General features: G+C 36.8%; 1 protein-coding gene and 2 pseudogenes across 1 annotated transcript; 2 read left to right on the forward strand and 1 right to left on the reverse strand.

Moving 5' to 3' along the window:
• The window catches only part of LOC122092949, a 4,929-nt pseudogene extending 2,315 nt beyond the window's left edge, over positions 1 to 2,614 (forward strand).
• Positions 2,615 to 8,658: 6,044 nt separating this feature from the next.
• Positions 8,659 to 15,478, forward strand: LOC122092646 (phospholipase A1-II 1-like). The gene is made up of 2 exons (XM_042662871.1): positions 8,659 to 9,357; positions 14,795 to 15,478. Exons 1-2 carry the CDS (start codon positions 8,725 to 8,727, stop codon positions 15,407 to 15,409), a joined length of 1,248 nt encoding a protein of 415 aa, XP_042518805.1. The 5' UTR covers positions 8,659 to 8,724; the 3' UTR covers positions 15,410 to 15,478.
• A 1,123-nt stretch (positions 15,479 to 16,601) lies between these two features.
• Positions 16,602 to 22,354, reverse strand: part of LOC122092950 — a 58,632-nt pseudogene continuing 52,879 nt past the window's right edge.

Genomic DNA, 22,354 nt, shown 5'->3' on the forward strand with positions numbered 1-22,354 from the left:
GGGGGGGTTGTGGTGGGGTTGCCTTCATTGATCTCAGTCTGGTTTTTATAGTATCCTTTTTTTCTGACATGTCCAATGAGTCAATGACCAACCTAGGTACCCAAATGGTACCGTCTACTGACAATATTTCTTGCACATAATTTTTGCTCATATTGCCTTGGAAAGGCATAAACCCTGTAGGGTGATAGCATTAGATCCCATCTATTTTCAATTTTGCCTTTATATTTTATTTTTTTAAATGTATGTGTTGGGTACTAACTGATTACCTAACATGATTATGTGAGAATCGGAAGAGCAAAATAAGCATCAAGTGAACAAAATATAAATGAAATCCAAGTGAGGTAAATTATCAAACGTCAATATAACATTAACAAGAGTGATCATGGCATTTGAAGTTTACTTCGACACCAATCTATAGACTGTAAACACAATGGATAAAACCATACCTCTATTAGGCCCAATCATTCCATCGCATTCATAGTCTTCCCATTGATATGGAATTTCAAAGCTTATTTTACTGATTGACCAATACCTATTGGTTTGAAACTTGAATAGATGGACATTAGACATTAGGGTCTATCCATCCACAAAATTTGAATTCCATTTGAAATGTCATGTAACACTTTCTTGAATAAACCATATAAACTTCACCCTTAATTTTTTTTTCTAAAACTTGATTTTTCAAGGGAAATAGATTACAAGATTACTTTTCTCTTGCTAAAGGTTCATGATATTAAAACCAAATAAAAAATCAACACAGAGCAAAATAAAACCCACACGACTGAAACAAGACCCAAGAAGAACCGTCCCCAGAAGCAGAAAAGTAACAAGACTTGCTTATTATGCTATATATGAAAGACACTTTTATTTATTTTTTTTTTTGTAGTACCACTCCTCCCCTGCCTCCGAAAAAAATACAATATTTTTTAAGCAAGGTAATTAAAAATTTCAAATAATGAAATAGTAATTATTTGAGGTCAAATGTTTCAATTTAACTGATGTACTTATGTTGCCCTGTCTGCCCCCATTTTTTTTTAATGGGGACACAAATAGTTGTACTTATGCGCTTATGCCTTTTGATGTCATAAAAATATGTCATTGAAATAATTGGTGAACTTTGGATTAAGCAACTTTTTTTAATTGATTGATGCTTGGAAAATTATGCAAATAAAATACGTTTGCCATTTTCTTGAGAATTATTCCCTTTTTAACATGCATCCAACAATTCAGATCATCTGAAAATAAATAAATAAACAAAGGGGAAAATGGATAAATCCGATGTGTCTGATAACAGTTAGGTATCAAAATTGTGGATGGTATCTTAGAGAAAAGAAAATGAAATCTGAAGTTATGTAACAAGAAGAATAAAAAATGTTAGGGTCTAAAAAATATTTTCATTTCATATATTATTTTTCGAATAGGGATATATAGTTGTATGTCGGCATCATAAACGACACATAGGGAAGTGTCAAACAGGGGCCCATAGGTATTAATGGTGAAAAAAGTGAGAAAATGTGTGAGGATATATATATATATATATATACGGTATTGTGTATGCATCATTTTTTTTCAATTTTTTTAGGAGAGCTTTCTAGCATCGTGGGTGCAGGAAAAATACAATCATCAATGGCGATAAATATTTGCCCCCTATTTACAAATGGTCTTTGATATTCCGCTGTTCCCTTATATCCTATGGATACTATCCGAACCCATCAATCGAGGGAGACCAAAGATATGTGAAAATGCAATTGTTTTTATGCAAAAATTGTGGATTTTAGTTTGCTAGCTGCACTCACTTCCATTTACTTTATTTCATTTCTATTTTTTCTCCCCAAAATGTATGATTGTTTTTCACCTCGCCTGCAAGGTTGTAACCCAGTGCAGGCCTTTAGGGCTCTCATATGAGCAACACCATTGTTTCATACCAGAACTCAGACCATGCTTTTCAATGTAAGTAGCATTACAATTGATTAATGGATTACTGTATGGCATCTTAGGTATTGGGTGAGGTGAGAAGACTAGTGGGAAAATTCAATAATCAAGAGATCAGCATAACTATATCAGGACATAGCTTGGGAGCAGCACTTGCAATACTGAATGCAGTAGACATAGTTGCCAATGGAGTGAACGAGCCCAAGAACAAGCCAAACAAAGGCAGCCTAGTGACAGCCTTCACCTCCGCAACTCCCCTGATGAGGTCCCCAAATACCCACCCATGGGCTACTCTGATGTCGGACAAGAATTGGTGATTGACACTCGAAATTAAGTCTAACTACTTGAAGGGTCCCGGAGATTTTTCAAGTTGGCTTAACTTGGGGGCTTACCTCCATGGTGTTGCTGGCACACAAACGGCGGCAATAGGGTTCAAGCTGGAAGTTGATCTTAATATTGTACTCTTGAACAAATATATGGATGGGTTGAAGGATGAATATGTTGTGCCTGTTTCATGGTGGGTTAAGAAGAATAAGGGGATGGTTCAATGTGTTGATGGTTCATGGAAGTTAATGGACCAACCAGGAGAAGTTGATTTTGGGCTTTAAATGTTTTTATATTTAGTGTAAGTATGATTTGTATTGTACTTCCATGATCATATCCCAGTCTCTATTGAAGCCTAGAATAGCCTATTTCTTATATATACAAAAAAGAAATATCTGTATATAAAACCATGAAAAATTCTTCATATAACCATACAAATAGTTTCATATGGGTTTCCACACCAAACTTATAAAGTCTTATCAATCAAGAGACGCGGTCCATTGTGGTACCAGTTTAACCTTGAAATATTTTTCATGTGTTAGTCAATGAATACATAACCGAAGGCAATCTTCACTATCTTGGCAGCAGAAACATACATTATGACATAGGTGTCCATAAAATTTCGGGTACAAGAAATATGATTGAGAAGCTATCCATTAAACCTTTTCATTCCTTTTGGTAAAAAAACTGTAATATTCAGGTAAACAACATGATGGACACAAGGTTAGGGGTGTTAGTTGGCTGAGTTAGATTGCCTTCGGTTGTGTGTTCAGCCCAAGTCCAGCCCAGCTGGGCTTAGCCCAAACCAGCCTGGCTCTAATTTATCCTGATTAGGCTGGGTTTGGCCTTGATTAACCCTATAAGGCCCTAATTTTAGGTATTCCAGGGCTTGACAGCCCTGACTGACCCTAGCTGCCAGTGTATTTTGCCATTTATGTCACTATATGCACTTAAAAAAAAAAAAAAAAAAGGCCTTGAGCCGATTGGTGGAGGGTAGATGTAGTTGCCCATACCGTTTGGTACGTAGTCTACTAAGCCGACTCAGGGGGTCTGCCACGGTAATAACCTAGTCGCTTGGCTTTTAAGATTTGCTCGGTTCTACTGGTTGATCAACTCCTACCTTGTCTGACCGGCTCCTATCTTCAAAGTCTTAGATTAAGTAGGCCATTGTCGGTTTCCCCAGGTGGTGTTGGTTATGGCCATAATAGAACAAATAAATAAATAAATAAACATGTAGAGGATAGATGCAGAGCTGATATTCCTAAGGGCAAGTAATCCCTAGGAGCCTCTTCCTTGTTCAGAAATGGACAGTGCAACCTTCTGGATTGAGAGAAATGGGGCCCCTTGAGCTGATCCTTGTAGTTGTTTCTTGACTTGTTAGTGGGGCTGGTTTGTTGTTGTAGGGCCTTGTTGGTCTAAGTGGGGCTTTTCCTGAGTGTAGGGCTCTTCTCCCTATCACTTAATTCCAAAAGTTTCCCTCAAGATATTGTTAGATAATCACTAATATTACATTAAAAAAAAAAAAAAATGAAAATTTGACGGTGCATCATTAGATATATCAAAGTCAATTTAGAGGACACCAGCAGAGCTGATATTCGTAAGGGAGAGCAATCCCCTAGAACCTCTGGACAGTAAACAATTTCGGATTGAGAGAAGTGGGTTCCCATTGAGATGATCCTTGTAGTTGTTTTTTTACTGAGAGTGGATCAGATTCTTGTATTTATACGATTTTTATCTACACATAGAATTCACACAAGAAAAAATCTTGTGATGAATTTCATGTGTGTGAATCAAATCGTATGAGAACTTGATCCACATCCTTTTTTCTTGACTTGTTAATGGGGTTGGCTTGTCGTTGTAGTGCCTCCTTGGTCTAGTGGTTTTGGGCTCTCTTGAGTGTGGGGTTTTGTCTCTCTTATCTATTTGCAAGGTTTTCCTTCGGATTGTTTTTGCTCCTTCTTTTTGCAATAAATTAATATTACTTATAAAAAATTATCTAAAAAAAAGTTGAAGCTGTGGTATTTTTTGAGGGAATATCTCTTCGATAAAAAAGCCATGAGCATAAACTTGTAAATAACAGCTTTTATCTTTATACAGTACAATATTATTGGGCTTTTAAATGGAAGAAGAGAAGAAACCTTTGGGTGGTTGGTTGATGAAGATGACAGGAAATTCTATTAACCAAACTTTAAGAATGAGAATTACTTGCCTGCTTAAACTTTGAAAGACGATCATTCCAAGAAAGGAATTGAAGGTGATCCGATATTTATAGTTTAAAGTATCTCTAATACTGATACAATACCTTTTGATACGTATCTTAAATTTATCTGATCAATATGACGATCGATATCAATACTTTAATCCTTGATCTTTATCATAGTTTAGCGTATCTCCGATACGATATAATATCCTCTGATACGATATAATATCCTCTGATACATATCTTAAATTTAACCCATTAATACAACGATTGATACCGATACTATAATCCTTGCCGATATCCCATATTACTCATGATCATCTTTGTGTATTCGCGGTTGGGCAGACAACTTACCTGTTTTAAAGGCAATGCATGTCTTTGTATATTCTGCTAATGTAAACAATTCCTCAGCAAACCCAAGTTTAATATAAACAATCATCCTAATGCGTGATGCAAACGGATTAGATGGAAATGTTTAAGCAAATTGAAACTACCCACGTGGCATTTATTATGGTGGCAGTATAAAATTTTCAAGATCACTGGATCCAATAGACAGGCATCACATGAGTCTTCCTAATGCGTGATGCAAACGGATTAGATGGAAATGTTTAAGCAAATTGAAACTACCCACGTGGCATTTATTATGGTGGCAGTATAAAATTTTCAAGATCACTGGATCCAATAGACAGGCATCACATGAGTCTTCCTAATGCGTGATGCAAACGGATTAGATGGAAATGTTTAAGCAAATTGAAACTACCCACGTGGCATTTATTATGGTGGCAGTATAAAATTTTCAAGATCACTGGATCCAATAGACAAGCATCACATAAGACTCATAGAAGTCTTTCACTAATCAAACTATATCTCGCTGGTCAGAAATAAAATATCGAGAATAAATAAATAAATAATGAAGGAACCCCATGACATTGTCAGCCATTTTTACTAAACATTTAATTATATGAAAAAAAAGAACTTTGACAATCTGGCCTAGGAAATGCCCAAGAGTGTACAGGGCGTAAAATGATCGCACTGTCCCACCCCTTCCCGATCCCATGTGCTGAAGATGCTCTCATTACACTTTCCTATTGACCCCACGTACTAGTGTTGCTTATGCCAAAATAACAAAGTTCTGGGGATGACTACTTGTTTGTGTGGCCAATATGCTAGCACGAGGAAACAAAAAACTGATTGTCAATAAAAATGTTTGAAACTCATGTAATTAACTTAATATGGTTAATCGAGAAAAAATGGGTACACATACAAGAAATCTCAATCAAAGAAGGCACTCAAACATCCAACCAAGGGACAAGGTAGTCTTTTCACACCCTTGTGTTTGGGCATAAAAAGAAAGCTACTTGGTTGTGTGGCTCTTGTCCAAACACAGTCTCTTATGAAACGACTAACTTGCTTCCAAAAACAAAAAAAGACTACCCCGCCCCCTTAGAAATCAAACACCCCTTTTGTCGATGCCCTTGGGCATCCCCCGTTGGCCTAGTGCTAGTGTAAGGGCCACATAACTATATATGGAAAAATGTTTCCAGTGAGGTAGTGCGGTTCCTACAAGTGCGCAAGAGCCAATGGGAGCACACAAGGAAGCATCTACCATGCATCATTTCCATTTTTTTTGGGGGGGGGGGGAGGGAGAGGGAGAATCATTTATGGCCCCATCTGTTTGTGCCCATGGGCCACATTTGCCCATAGAAAATGATTTTCCATATATATATATATATATATAATATAGTGCAAGACAACATTGTCCTCTTGAGCGGCCACTGCACCTACATACAGGCCAATGTGAGGCTAGGTAGAGGCATGTGGGTGGGAGGGGGAGTCTGGTCTTTTCACGCCCGCATGTACCTAGGCATGGAGACACATAAGCGGGCAAGATTCTTTTCTCCATATATATACATATAACATAAGTACACACCAGAGCGTGACCAATGGGGGGGTGTGCAGGAGCATTTTCAGCACGGGTGCTATGTGGTCTTTGTTCACACCCATATATATACATATGTGGGTGTGTACCTATGCCTATCTAGGCATAGAGAAACACAAGCGGGCAAGATTCTTTTCTCCATAAATACACACACACACACACACACACACACACACAAACACACACAACACAAGTACATGCTAGAGCGCGACCAATGGGAGGGTGTGCAAGAACATTTTCAATACGGGGCAGTGTGGTCTTTCTTCACCCACTATGTGTAGGTGCATGTACCAATGCCAGCGGGTAGTTTTTTTTCTTCCATATATAGGGAAAAATAAGCATAAAAGGTAGCATAGTCTTTACACCTGGACACAATGGTGGGCAAAATGACAGCCCCATCCCTTAAGAAAGACAGAATTAATCCTACCTATGTTGATGCTTCTACTAATGTTTCCATTAGTCCACATACTGGTGTAGGAGCTATGCTGCCTTTCACGGAATCCTCACCCACGTATATATATATATATATATTGATTTTTTGATTGAGTGTACAATTTATTTATTTGGTCTCAATTTGATGGGCTAACTGAATGAGACTGTTAAAGGCCCACCCCTGCCCGTTACTGGGGCAACTAGCCATCCTGATCATAGTTAGTAAATTCACGTATAATGCGCGGATTTTTGCCATATCTAAACATTTCAATCAAAAAAGTTATAATTTGACGTATCAGTCCAAAAAATTCATATTAAACACGTATTCTATAGGTACATATATTATACTCATTTTAAATGAGTATAATACGTATTATTCTTATTAATACTTTTAGTTTGGGGGGCGGGGGGGAACTCAACTCTAAAAGTCAAAACGACACTTCTCCATTTCTGTAGGTTTCTCGATTTTGAGAAAAATGCGAATGATACGCGTCTCCCTTTCTTATTTTATTAATTCCAACCCCTCTTTCTATATTGCCGCTCCCTCTCTCCTTTATTATCTTATACCCTTTATTTAACTTCATTTCAAGCTTATCATAAATCTATTAATCAAGAATCTTATGTGTCCACCCTCTTGTTCCTATCCATTAGCCTATTAAATCTACTTAATAGACTTAATTACGATTATGCCGTTAATTTTGCCATTCAATTTAAAATTTTACCTTAATTACGAATATACCGTTAGTTATTATGATTGAATTATTGAATATCTAATGGACCTATACTCGATTTGATTCCAGATTTAGAATACAGATCCGCATCAATAGAGGTTGCTGTGGATTTTCTTGTTTGATAAGATAATAACAATGATGATATTTTAATTTGTTAAATGATTATCCACATGTTATTATTAGTATTATTTTGACAAATATATGCTATTATTTACTATGATAGAAAGTGGTTGATGTGTCACCTATCAACATTGGCTATGATAGAGATGATTAAACTTAGTAAATATTAGATGTAAAAATAAATAAAAAATAAGAATGATCCCTAATTGGAAAGCTAGATTGGATTTAGGTGTTCATGAGAGCATGAGATATTAGAATTTAGTTATAAACAATCAGTTTTAGTTTATTCTTAATACCAAAATAAACCCATATTTTTGCTCCCAAATTTTTACATACCAATCGTATTAAACATGTATTCAACGTGTATCGTATAATTGTCGTGCACATTTTATGGCGTCAAATTTCTGAAAAGTAGTATTTCTGTATGCCCCATTTAATTGCTGTACGTGTCTGTTCTTATATTATTACCGTCCCAAACTTACTAACTATGGTCCTGACTCAGTTCAAAATCAACCCGCATCGGTTCAATCACTAAACCGTACTTCATGGTAAACTATGTTCGGATTTCGGACTAGCATACTTTACTTGGAACCGTATCTTATGCCAAGCTTTGCGGGCAATTAATGCAACTTTGCTGGCATCCACGTGGCACAAGTAAGACCGTTGACTTTCGTAAGCTTATCAGAATCGATTTCCTAAATCACCAGCCGATTAGAATAGTGCAATCAATATCAGTTGGAATCCCTGATCATACGGAGTTGAATCCCTGATCATAGGGTGGAGATTCACTGGTCAGTTCATGGCCCAGGCCCAGGCCCAGGGCCGGGGCACAGTTTACCGCTACTTGCCATGCATGGAAAGCAAACACCTTCTCTACCTTCTTGATTTGAAAAACATAAGACTTGGTCGATACTCCAAGCATATATATATATATATATATATATTGGTTATAATGGGTGTGATAGGACAACACAAAGGAACTCCCTAAGGGAAACTGAAGGAGAACAATATTGCTGTGATTCTCTGTCCAATTAATCCAAACTTGTATGTGTTGGGTTGAATTTGGAAGTTGGATCAAAGAAATGATGGGTATTAATTCCAGCATTTCCGAAAGATGGAAGCAGCTGAGCGGACTGGATAACTGGAAGAACATGTTAGACCCACTCGACATCGATCTCCGGCGATACATCATCCACTACGGCGAAATGGCTCAGGCGGCATACGACGCCTTCAACTCCGAGAAGGCGTCAAAGTATGCCGGAAGCAGCCATTATGGTAGGTTGGACTTCTTCTCGAAGGTGGGTCTGGAGATGGGTAATCCATACAAGTACGAGGTGACAAAGTTCATCTACGCCACATCCTCTGTGAAAATGCCAGATGCTTTCATATTGAAGTCTTTGTCAAGAGAGGCATGGAGTAAGGAATCCAATTGGATAGGTTATGTTGCGGTGGCCACGGATGAAGGGAAGAAAGTGTTGGGAAGGAGGGATATTGTGATTGCGTGGAGAGGAACGGTGCGGCCTTTGGAATGGGCCGATGACTTGAACTTCAAATTGGTCTCTGCTGACTCCATATTTGGGCCTGCTTGTGGCGATTCTGCGGTACATGATGGTTGGTACTCCATGTATACTTCTGATGATCCACGCTCTCATTACAATAAGTCCAGCGCAAGATCGCAGGTAAATTATTTTCGTAACCTCTCTCTCTCTCTCTCTCTCTCTCTCTCTCTCTCTCTCTCTCTCACATAATAGAAATGCCTTCTCTTACATTTTTGGGAATTAGGAAAATGTTGTCTACCCATTTTTGGGTATGGGAAAATGGTTTTTGTCCCATGAGCATGGCTCTTATGCCAGTGGCTTGGCTAATGAGAGCGCATACTCGGATATTGATTAGGAGTGGTGTGGTGGTTATTTTGCATCCCCTGTATTTGACCATAGAGGTGTGTTCCCAAAAAACACATCCACAGTGGATGCTTATTATTAGGGAAGAAAAACCCTACCTAGTCGTGTGATCCCTGCACCAACATGGGGCTAATAATTAGGAGTTGCTTAGGCCCTCAGGGCATCGAAAGGGGTAGATTTTTATATTTCAAAAAGGCAAGGACACCATTTTGCTTCCACCATGACTGAGGACAGGAGGTTAGATGATCGATCAGGTAGTGTTCATTTTCCTTTATTATTATTTTGGGCAATTAGAGAATCCTATCGGTCAAATCTAGCATAAGAAACGTCAGACCCACAGGCCAATGGGAGGAGTGATGGGAGCTTCTTTAATGCACAGCAGGGAAGGACAGTGTGATCTTTTTGTGTCAATATCAGTGTGAGTATTTCCTATGCTATATTGATAAGGTTCTCCTTCCTATTATTTTTAACTCAAGATGAAGAAGAAGTTGGCGTAGTACTAAAATAAAGGATGGATGCTAATTAAGAAGGAAGTCCATCTTAAACTCTTTCTTAATCATTGGGACTAGGGGAGGCACGTAAGCTATGTCATCAACTCCAGAGTCCAGCTCCAGACCGAGCCACCCAACCTTTCTATAACATATTACACAAAAATTTAAGGTTACAACCACTTAACACTAAAAAAATCCCTTAGATAAACCACAAGTTTTGTCTTATCTAATGTTATGAATGCTACCGGTTTAGATCTATTGGATTGTGTTAGGCATGGGCTTAATATAATAGGGTTTAGTTTGTTATAACCATCTTAACTTGACATTTGACTTCTCTAACCATATATTATTTTTGTGTGACAATTCCAATGGGACTGAATTTTGTGAATGAGAAGAACCCATGGTTTTCTGTTCTATATTAAGTTTCAGTTCAATCAAAGTTATCCACACTACATGACAAATTATTAAAAATTAAGGATTACTAATAAGGTGTATGGATGTACATGAGAATGTTTGACTTTCGATTGAAGGGAAAATGATTAAATTTTAAATTGAATTTTGACTTACGACTAGTCTAGACCATTTCTTAGATATCCAATGATTAGAGTAGCTACAACACTCTTTTATGTGATAAATAAAAATCATGATACAATGCATTTCTCACCACACATGTTAACTACAATATTTTCCAAATAAAATAGGTTCATCCTCGCAATATAATAAGTTTCTTGAGAAACATATTGGTTATATAACATTAGGCTTCTTAGAATTGTGGCATCTAGATAAACAAGTTATGCAAGGTCTCAATCAATTAGCAAGTTGAGAGATTTATATTTCCATCCAAAAAATAGATAAAATGCAAGTTAATAGCGTAACACCTAAGAAAATTGACCAAAATTGATAACATAAGACTATATTTGACTAAGAAAATTATATGTATACAGTTAAAAGTCCATAACATCCAAATTCTATATATTTAATAATATATTTATTTGAATGACTGGATTAAATATGAATCCGTATGTTTCCTTTCTCATATTAGGGTTAGGATTATAGAATTTTAAAACATTTTTCTTCTAACATGTATTAGCTATTTTGTTATCATTTATATATTCATAATGTAGAATAATTAAGTATTTTATATATTATTTTTATTAAAAATTTTATATATAAAAAATATTTGCATATAAACATATTTGGATGTGGATATTCAAATCCTTATGAAGTATGAATTCAAATACTAAGGTGAAATCATAATTTAAAAAAAATAAATAAAAAATACTCAACACAGGAGGTTCCTGCTATTGTAGGGTCTGGGAGCTAGGGGCAACTATTTCTAAGTTTTGAACCTGTGACCAACATGTTGCAATAGTGCAACTCAACCATTACGCCATAGGCTTGCCCACTTCAAATATTAAGGCAAAAAATTCATCAGATATTGAAATCAGACTCTGGAATGTCTTATTGTATTTTGAATATTAGATTCATTAATCGACTATAACTCTAGATTGGTCACAACTTGTGGTTGTTAAAACATAGGTTATGCCATGTTCTATTGGGGGCCTTTCCCTCATTGATCTCAGCTTGGTTTTTCGACTATCTTTTCTTACTCTCTGACATATGAAACGAGTCAATGGCCAAACTAGATACTCAAACATTGCCCTCTATTAGTACTGTTTTATGCTCATACTTTTTGCTTATATGCCTTGAAAAAGCATATACAAGTGTAGGGTGATCTTTAGATCCCATCTATTTTGAAGTTTGCCCTTGTATTTTCCTTTTACATGCATGTTTTGCGGTAATAATCCATTACTCAATAAAATTATGTGAGAATAAAAATAGCAACCGAACATCAAGTAAACAAAGTATAAACGAAATCCAAGTGAGGTAAATTATCAAACACCAAATGAGCAACACACACAACATGAGATATTATGTAGAAAGCCCTCCAAAGAATCCTCTAAATGGTACTTTAAGCTAGGAAACATGTTCTCTAAACAGAGCATCCCTATTACCACGTGAATACATCTCATAGTTAGCCAGAGCATAGCTGTTGCTAGTGGCCAACGACACCTCAGTGGGCTACTAATGATGCACACGAAGGCTAGTGGCTAGCATATGACCTCTGATAAGGGTTCTAGATTATTAAAAAGAAAAAGAAAAAAAAATGTCTTAGTCGTATTTATAGTCCAATATTAGAAAGCATTCATAAGAGTGACATGGCATCTGAAGTTCACTCTGATACTAATCTAGAAATTATAAAAGAAATAGAGAAGACTATACCTATGTTAGGCTCAAATATTCTGACTTTATACATCTTTTTCTATCTTCGAAAATGTACTTTTGATTTTCCATCGACCTTGTTTTCTCCGGCATTCTTTATCCTCTCTGACTGTCACGAACAGATGTAAAAGTTCACAAGGGGTTGTCATTTAGACTTATTGTTTCTTGCACTGAAGTTGTAACAATAGATTGTGTTTCCTATAATACTCAACTCAAGCCTTAATTGTAATCATATCAGCCTTTATGTAATCATAAAGCCATAATTGTAATCATATCAGCCTTTGTTAGGAAACCACCACCAAGTCCTTTGCTGATGTGGCAATTGAACCACATCAACTAACACAAATACGCCAATTCTGCCATATGGTATTATGATATGATGATTCTAGCAGTTGGATAGAAAAGACATCATCTTGTTTTAGGAAGGCTAATCCCATTGCAGATTATCTTGCTAAAGAGGCGGCAAAACTAGTATCTCAGCAGATATTGTTGTTCTCCCTCCCCACTTAGTAGATCAGTTGATGATAGATGCTGAGAAAAGACCTCGTTTTTGTTTTCATTTTCGTTAGTTCGTTGGTTGAAGGCCTACTGATGGCCATGCCGAAGTTGGGTTCTCTTCTTGCTTTTTGTCTATGTTGGTTCTTTTGTATTTTTGATATTCCATTTTTAATAAAATTATCCTTTATCAAAAAATAGAAAAGGCAACATTTAGATTGACAACATATGAAATATCGAACTAAAATTTAATTATATATCTACCCACACATGTCTATGCGCAATGGATTTTCAGTCATCCTTTTATTGGCAATGTCTTACTCATAGTCCTCGCATTGACCTAGATTTTCAAAGCTCATTTTCCTCCATAACCAATACCAATTGGTTTGAAACTTGATAGCTGGACATGGGATGTTGGGGTCTACTTGTCTAACCAAATTTATGCTCCATTTGAAATGCCACATCAAACATTTTTTTAGGCCAACAAGATAAATTTCACCCTTAATTTATTTTCTTTTAATACTTGATTTTCTAGTCAAAATAGTAAGAAAACTTATCTATTATGTATATGTGAAAGATAAAATATTCTTTGTGGTACCCCTCCTCCCCACCTCTAAAAATAGAAGATTTTTTTTAAGTGAGGTAATTTCAGGGAAAAAATCCTAGAAGGCAGTATGGCCTTTAAGCCCAGACACATGGTGGAGAAAAATGACCACTCTACACCTTGAAAAGTAGTAATCTCACGGTTTTTGATACTTTCACATGTCCTCTCATTGGTCCATGCACTAGTGTAGGGGGTCATGTTGCCTTTTAAGGAACCCTTTCCCGTAAAAATTTTAAATCAGTGAACTAGTAATATTTGATGTTAAACTTATTATCTCTCCTCCTACCTCCTTTTTGAGAAAACACACATGGAGTGGCACTCATGCACTTGTGGCTTCTAGTGTCATAAAGGATATAGGTGGAATAGTCAATTTTAGACAATATAATTTTATTTTTATTATTATTTTTTTTAACTTCATTGATGTTTGAGAGATTATTCAAATAAAATTTATTTGGTATGTTCCTCGGATGTGATTCCTTTCAATAGTTACAGCACATTTAACACTCTAAATCATCTAACGGCTGCAAGGAAAAATAATTAATTAATAAAATAAATAAAGGGAAAAATGGATAAATATGATGTGTTGGATGTTATTTTGTATCTAAATTTCAGGAAGTATTTTAGAACAAAATAAATAAATATAAATAAAATTATTATCTCAAATTATGTAACAAGAAGAATAAAACTAGGGTCTACAAAAATTTACATGTCATATATTATGTTTGGGAGAGGGATTTATATACTTGTGTTTTATATTCGCATCAGATACGCTAGAGAGGGAAACATCCCTTTCAATGGGTGTCAAAGTGTACAACAGGTGGCCCACAAGTATTAGCATGAGATAGGAGAAAGAATATATGAGACACACACACACACACACACACATATATATATATATATATAAGTTGTCACGTGTATATCTTTTTTCTATTATTTTTTAGAAAAATTATCCTCAAGGTGGAGGAAAAATACAGTCATCAATGGCCATAAATATATGCACTATATTTAGAAATAATTGATAATGCCTCAACTATTACCCTTTACTTTATGGACACCATTCAAATCCATTGCTCAAGGAAGAATCCCTTGAACGTGAGTGCATGAAAATTAAATCTTATTTTTTATTCAAAAGTGTTGATTTTACTTTGAGTAGTTTCTTTCTTTTTTTTCTAATATATTTTCACCTCACCTCACCTCACCTCACCTACAAGGCTATGCCTTAACAAATGCTTATAGGACCTCATATAAGCAACAAACTTGTTTCATAACAGAGCTCAAGCCCACTCTTTTCAATTAAGTAGCACTATAGTTGATTAAATAATTTTCTGGATGGTATTATTAGGTATTGAGTGAGGTGAGAAGACTGGTGGAAAAATTCAAGAATGAAGAGATCAGCATAACTATAACAGGACACAGCTTAGGAGCAGCACTTGCAACACTAAACGCAGCAGACATAGTTTCCAATGGAGTGAATAAGCCTAAGGACCAACCAAGCAATGCCTGCCTAGTGACAGCTTTCGTCTTTGCTAGTCCCCGAGTTGGAGATCCAAACTTCTGTAAGTTCTTCTCTAGTTTGGATGACCTACGAGCGTTGCGCATCCGCAACGTCCCTGATGTTGTACCTAACTACCCATCCGTTGGCTACTCCGATGTCGGACAGGAACTAGTGCTCGACACTCGAAAATCTAACTACTTAAAGAGCCCTGGGGATTTTTCAAGTTGGCATAACTTGGAGGCTTACCTACATGGTGTCGCTGGCACACAAGGGGCGACAGGAGGGTTTAAGTTGGAAGTTGATCTTGATATCACTCTTGTGAACAAGAACATGGATGGCTTGAAGGATGAATATCTTGTGCCTATTTCATGGTGGGTTGAGAAGAATAAGGGGATGGTTCAATTTAATAATGGTTCATGGAAGTTAATGGACCATCAAGGAGACATTGATTTTGGGTTTTGAGTGTTCATCTTATTAGTGTCAGTATGATTTGTACTGTACTTCCATTATCATATTTCAATCTTTGTTGAAGCCTAGGCTCTACAAGTCTGTGCACTAAAGGCTTCATTTTTTTATTTTAAATTTCTTCTATAAGATCAGAAATTATGTTATAAAGAGAACAAAAATATATACACCATGGATGAAGCCAAAAACAAAGAAACTAACACAATGCAGGTTGAGGACCCCCACCTTCGGCATTGCCATCAGCAAGGACCCACCGCTGCCATTTACAAACTCTATATCTTGGTCCTGATATTACGTCAAAAACTAATTCCTCTATAACGTGACAAGGAAAGACAATCACCGAAGTTGATAAACCGATTTCACTGCGTCTTTAGTGAGGTAGTAGTCTATTACAGGATTTGCCTCCCTGAAACAATGAGAAATCCTCCAAGAAATGAAGCTAAGAAAAGGTTGCACAAAATTTCAATCCTGCTGAGAAAACCAACTTGCACAACAGTCACCACCACCACCAAATCCGACTCTATCCACAGGACATTCACATGAAGCGCCATAGCATGTCGAGTACCCTCCAACAGCCCACAGAATTCTGCAATGTAATTGGAATGAATACCAATATATATCTTAAAATATTCTAGAGTTCCTCAGCACATCTAAGCATATAATAGATGCATATGTGTACAGACTTATAAAGTCCCACCAAGAGGCCTAGTCCGGTGTAGTTCAAGTTCAACCTTGAAATACTTTTCCGGGTTGGTCAATGAACACACTTATCCAAAGACAATCTAAAATAACATGGTGACAGAAATATAAATTATGGCCTAGGTTTGGTCACGTTAACTAAACGGGATGGTACGGTACATGGATTGGCATGCACCATTGGTACTAATGCCGTTCTTGATATAGAGATATAGATATGTCCTGAATATTGAGAACTGTCCCAATTGACTGCCTTAGTATTAACTAATTATTTTTGGACCTTAACCATTATTCATGGGTACATAAGTTCACAAAAAACAATGAAAAGTCCCCATATTCTCCTCAAAACATATCTTAATTGATAAAGACTAATTTGTATTATTTTTTATATTAAAATTGATAAATACTGGGAAGATTAGGTTCAAATAACTTGCCATCTCCAACTTATTTTCCCCACATTAGTTTTGGTAGCAATAGATGTGTGAAGATGATGTTATACATTCTGCAGTGATGATGATACACTGGAGATATCAAGGGGAGGAATGGTGTAAGGTTCTTCAAGTATACTTGTGGCAATCACTCTATAAGCAGCTTCCGTAAGATGCTGACCATCCCAGTTTACATATAAAGAAGGATCCTCACAAACTATTGAACCACTATAGCCACCGTGCACTGATTAGTTATAATGATATGGACCTTCACCTCCACAACATGCTTCAAGTTCCCCCTTCAAGAATCCTGCCATAAAAAAATGTATGATTTCTAAATAAATTCACTCTATAAAGGGTCTTTTAGGCATCAATATGTTGCCAGTAGTCAATACATGGGTTAGTTCATGTGATAGATGACCTCACATATAATACAAAAATGGGATTTGTGAAGTCCAAAATAAGCAAGAAAAGTTTCTCAAACTCAGATTTAAAGTTTTAGTAAAATTACCAAAATATCATCAAATGGAGACGAATATAAAATACAATATGGGATCTTTAACTACTTCCCTCTACTCATTTTAAACTAAACTTATACAAACAAGATGTTTACCTTTGATGCAGGAGCATTTATAGATGGACCAACAACTCATCCCAATAAACACACAAGCCTAAGCCAAAGGATTGAAGCTGGAAATAAAAGTTACGGTCCAGAATTTATGACTAACTTCATGTAACACCTGTACCAGCACAAAAGGAACTAGAAGTTGTGTCATATATGGATAGAAATGTCTAGAAGTCTATTTTCCAACAAAAAATGGTGCATCATTTGATATTCTCTAGAAGAAGTTGTGACATTTTGGTAAAGTGTGTCTAAGCTAACTGCAGACACCTAGAATTCCAGGATTCATCTTTTTTGTTCAACTTACATTCACATTCAGTTCTAGTACTTCTTGTGTAGTTAAACTATTATATTTCTAGACTCTTCAAGATGTGTAAAATGCCTTTCAAGGTTTTCAAGGGCCTTTTCTATTGGATAACTGTTTGTCTTCCTAATATTTATCTTTCCAATTAGTCTTATTTCATTCTTAGAAATTACCTATGATTAGGAGGTTGTTCCATGCTAATCTATATAAGCTTGTACCAATAGATGGAATGCATACTTGGAGTTCATTCATAATTTTATTTGAGTCTTTGGCCTTTGAGAAGAAATAGTTCTTCCTGAGTTCTCTTATGCCTTAGGTGGATTTCCGTTGGGTGGTGAGTTCTTTTCCCATTGAAATGGTCACTTGTGTTACCTCTCACTCCTCCACAATTTTTTTACGTCAATTTGGTATCAGAGTCTAGGTACAATGGCAGATCATCGAAGACGTGGAACATATGTTAAATTACAAACAACTAGAGAAAGAGACCTAAGAGATGCAGAGATTGATGACTTAAGGAAACATGTGTAAAAATTGCAGGAGCGTTTACAACACTTCAAATCTCTAGAACATAATGATTTGCATCATGATCCTAAGCAGAATTTTTCTAATGAAGAGAATGTTAACCCCTTCGGTCATGCTCAAAATCAAGCTTCAAATGGAGGTGGTTTTATAATGATGTCAAGAACTTCATCAAGTCCAACTAAAGGTTGATATTTCTGAAATTGAGGGGAAAATGCAACCAAAAGTGTTCTTGGATTAGCTAAATACAATGGAAAGAGTCTTTAATACCAAAGACAAATCTAATGATCAGAAGGTGTATCTGTTGCTATAAAATTGAAAAAGCATGCTTCCATATGGTGGGAGCACTTGAAGCAACAAAGAACTCATGAAGGGAGGAGTTGAATTGCAACATGAGAAAAAATGAAGAAAGAATTAAAAAGGAAGTTCTTACCCAAGAACTTTCTTCAAGATGCATTCTTTAAGTTTCATAATTTAGATAAAAGAAATTGTCTATGGAGGAATACACAATAGAGTTTGATCATCTCATGATGTGTTGTGATAACTCCGAACTGGAGAAGCAAACCATTTCCTGTTGTCTTGGTGGACTTCAATAAGAAATTAGCAATGTTGTCCAATTGCAACCTTACTGAATTTAAAATGATGTTTTTAGCTTGCAATCAAAGTGGAACGACAACTCAAAGAAGCACGTGGTAGCGGCTCTCAGTCTTGAAACAAACAATGCTATCCCAACTATGGAAGTGCTTCTACTTCCAAATCCAAGGCAGTCTCTTCAAAGCCACCACCTAAAAATGTTGAAGTCTCAAGTTTCAGCCATCCTACGTCTTTCAATTCACGTAAATGTTTCAAGTGCCAAGGGTTCGGATACATCGCTTTTGATTGTCCAAAAGCAAGATTGTTTCTCTAGTTAAAGATGAGCAACAAGTGAACTCATCTAATTCCAATGAAGGATAGGAAAAGGAAAAGGAAGTTGTATATGGAGATTAAAGAGAGTCCCTTCGTCAAATTTTGAATGCAACCCTTATTGAAGAAGAAACATGGCTATGTAACAACATATTTCACACTAAGGGTGAAACAGGGTCAGGTTAGTCGGGATTCTTAAAACCCAAGCCCAACCCTGCATCCCTTTAATTGGGCCTGAGCTCAGTCTACCCTGCTATGGCTTGGAAAAATTCAACCCTAACACCCTCAGGGCTGGCTGGGTTGGGTCGGGTTCTTACAAACATCTAATGCCAAGACATCATTCCAACAATTTTTTTAAAATCAAAAGTGGGTGATGACTGATGAGTTTATACTTATAATAATGTATTGGGTTTTTTAAAGTAAAAATGTGAGCGGTGTGTGGATGGAACATTTTTTTTTTCACTAAAAGATTCGTATTATATTAAAGAGGAAAAAATATGATACAATGGAAGAAAAGATCAAAAAATAAAAAGGAGTGGAGCCTTTCGCGATAGATCCACCTTTAGGCATTGCCATCAGTAGGAAAATCACAAAGAGGAACGGGACCTTAGAAGGAGGCAAAGAGTACAGCTACATGAATCTGAAATGGGGACGTTTATTCATGTCCATTTCCAGCTCCATAGACATCAAGGGGGGCCACACAGACACTGGATTGGTCGCATCATTTTTTGCAACCATTTTAGCCAAGAAATCAGCAACCGAATTAACCTCACGATGGCAGTGAGTAATCTTCCAATCAATGGAGCTTAAGTAAGGTGAGAGATTTCTTCATCTTTGATACACATGCCAGGGAACAAAGCCTCTAGAAAGAAGGGTGACCATCGCCACAGAGTCACATTCGATCCAAAGCTTCTAGACTTTGATGCTTTTAGCATATTCCAAACCAAAAATCACTACTTGAATTTCTGCTTCAAAGTTGGAAGTTATTCCAATGACAAACATCCTCGAGGTCAGATATCACTATCTGAGCGGCTATGGCAAAGGTGTCCTTAAGAAAAGACGAACTAGTTGTGGGAATAACCCATCTGCTTGATTCAATAAATTCTGCAACTTTAGTGTGAGTCCCCTTGAAAACATTTAAATCCAGCCCTAAACATTCTGCAAGAGAAGTCATATCCATCCATCTATCATGCCAAAAGTTTATCATTCTCCCAGTTCCAACAGTCCACTGTTCAAGACTTGAAATGATATTTCATACCTTTTTCAAACCTGGAAAAAATGAGGACGAGAGATAACTGGACTTGAGCAAGCCATCTGCATTCATCAATCTAGCTCTAAAAAATGAGCTCATAATTGAATCTTCGTGGTTGATTTGCCAAGCTAGTTTACATAAGCAGGCAGAGTTAAAGTCTTGCAGCTTTCTTATGCCAAGGCCTCCTTTTTTTGGCTTGCAAGCATTCTCCCACTTGACAACAACTTTCTTTTGTTTGTCAACATCACCAGACCAGATGAAACTCCGCATCCATTGCTCTACTGTTTTAATGGTAGATTAAGGCCACCAATAAACAGTAAAGATATGAATGGGAATTCCAAAGATTACTGATCTAACCAGCTCAACTCTTCTCACTAAGGATAGAAGCTTCCCTTTCCATTCAGCAAGCTTTGCTTTTATTTTATCCATCATTGGAAGAAGATGGCTGTTGGAGACCCTTCCTTTGAATATCTCAACTCCCAAATATTTAGTGGGGAGTTTAGAAATAGGGATGCCAAAAATCTCTGATATGAAGTGCTTCCTATGAGGAGCCACCTTCCCAAAGAAAAGCTTGCTCTTCTCAAGGTTTATATGCTGACTAGAAAATTCTTGATACCTGAGAAGAAAGTTTTGAAGATTCCTAAAATAGGAAGCTGAGGCATTCATGAATACAAAAATGTCGTCAGTAAATAATAAGTGAGATGGGACAAATGTGCCTCTTGGCCTTGGAAGAGGTTTCAAATTACCCTTCTCCGATAAGAATTTCAGATCTCTACATAAAACTTCCTCAGCCAGGATAAAAAGAATGGGAGAAATTGGGTCTCCTTGGAGCAGACCACGAGCAGCCCCAAAATACCCCACAGGCCCCCATTATTGAGATTCTAGAGGAAGATCATGAATCCATGAAATCCAAGTATGAGTGACACCAAATTTCTTCAAGGTGACGAAAAGAAAATCCCAAGATAGAGTGTCAAAGGCCTTCTAGACATCTAATTTAATTCCCATACCCCCACCCCTTATTGAAGAGTGTATTAGATTTGCAAGCTCAGAGGCAAGGCTGATGTTTAAAGAAACTATTTTTCCTCTCTGGAAAGCTCCCTACTCCTCAGAGATAAGACGGGGAAGAAAACAAGACAATCTTGAAGATAAAATCTTAGAAATGACTTTTGTAAAAAAGTTACCCATACAGATTCGGAGGGAAATTCTTTAGAGAAGTAGCGCCTGAAACTTTGGGAATTAGAGTGACGAAGCAGTTGTTAACCTCCAAAGGAATTTTTTCCACCCTGAAGAAATGAATAATAGCTCTTCAGAAATCATGCTCAACAATATCCGAAACTTATCTGAAAAAAATACCTGAGAACCCATCTGGGCCAGGGGAGCTATTTGCATCCAATTACCAAATTGCGGTATTGATTTCCTCCTTAAAAGGAATAGCATCAAGGATTGCATTATCATTATCTCGTAATTGCAGAGGAATGCAATCAAGATCCCAGTGGGGGGTTGCATGGGCCTCTCCATGGAAGGATTCAGAAAAATCAGAGACATAAGATGCTAAAGCCTGCTGATCAGAAACCCATGTTCCATAATCTTTCTTCAGAGAGCGAATCATATTTCGCGACCTTCTCATTTTCACAGAGAGATGGAAAAACTTGGAGTTTCAATCTCCATCTTCCATCCATTTCTGCTTGGCTTTATCAGACCATAGCTAGGCATGCATTTGAGTGGCCTTAAGGAAAGCGGTTTTAGTATTAGCCTCTTTGGAAAATAACTCTTCAGACATACCTGAAGTTTCTATTTCTTCTTGGATGGCCTTTAGATCTTTGAAAGACTTCTCTACCTTAATATCAAGATTTGGAAAGGTATGCCTAGCCCAAGGCTTCAAGAATCATTTAACTTGTTTCAGTTTCTGACAAAGAACGAGAATAGGATTACCATAAGACTTTGTACTATATGCCTCTTTAATAATAGAATAACAACTATCATCCTCCATCTAGAAGCTGTGGAATCTAAAAGGGATGTTTGATGGCTTAGGGACAACATCAGAAGTCACCAAGAGAGGGGCATAGTACATTGAAGAACCCTTTGAGATATGTTCTTGAAGAAGTCAAGCCACTTTTCATTGTAGAAACTGCGATCAAGCACCACTGCCACATGAACCCTTCTACGATTATTTGTTTAGGTAAATTTCCTCCCCTGAGAGGGAACAGAAATAAGCACA

The sequence above is a fragment of the Macadamia integrifolia genome, chromosome 11, assembly GCF_013358625.1.
Source record: "Macadamia integrifolia cultivar HAES 741 chromosome 11, SCU_Mint_v3, whole genome shotgun sequence".
Taxonomy (NCBI): Eukaryota; Viridiplantae; Streptophyta; class Magnoliopsida; order Proteales; family Proteaceae; genus Macadamia; species Macadamia integrifolia.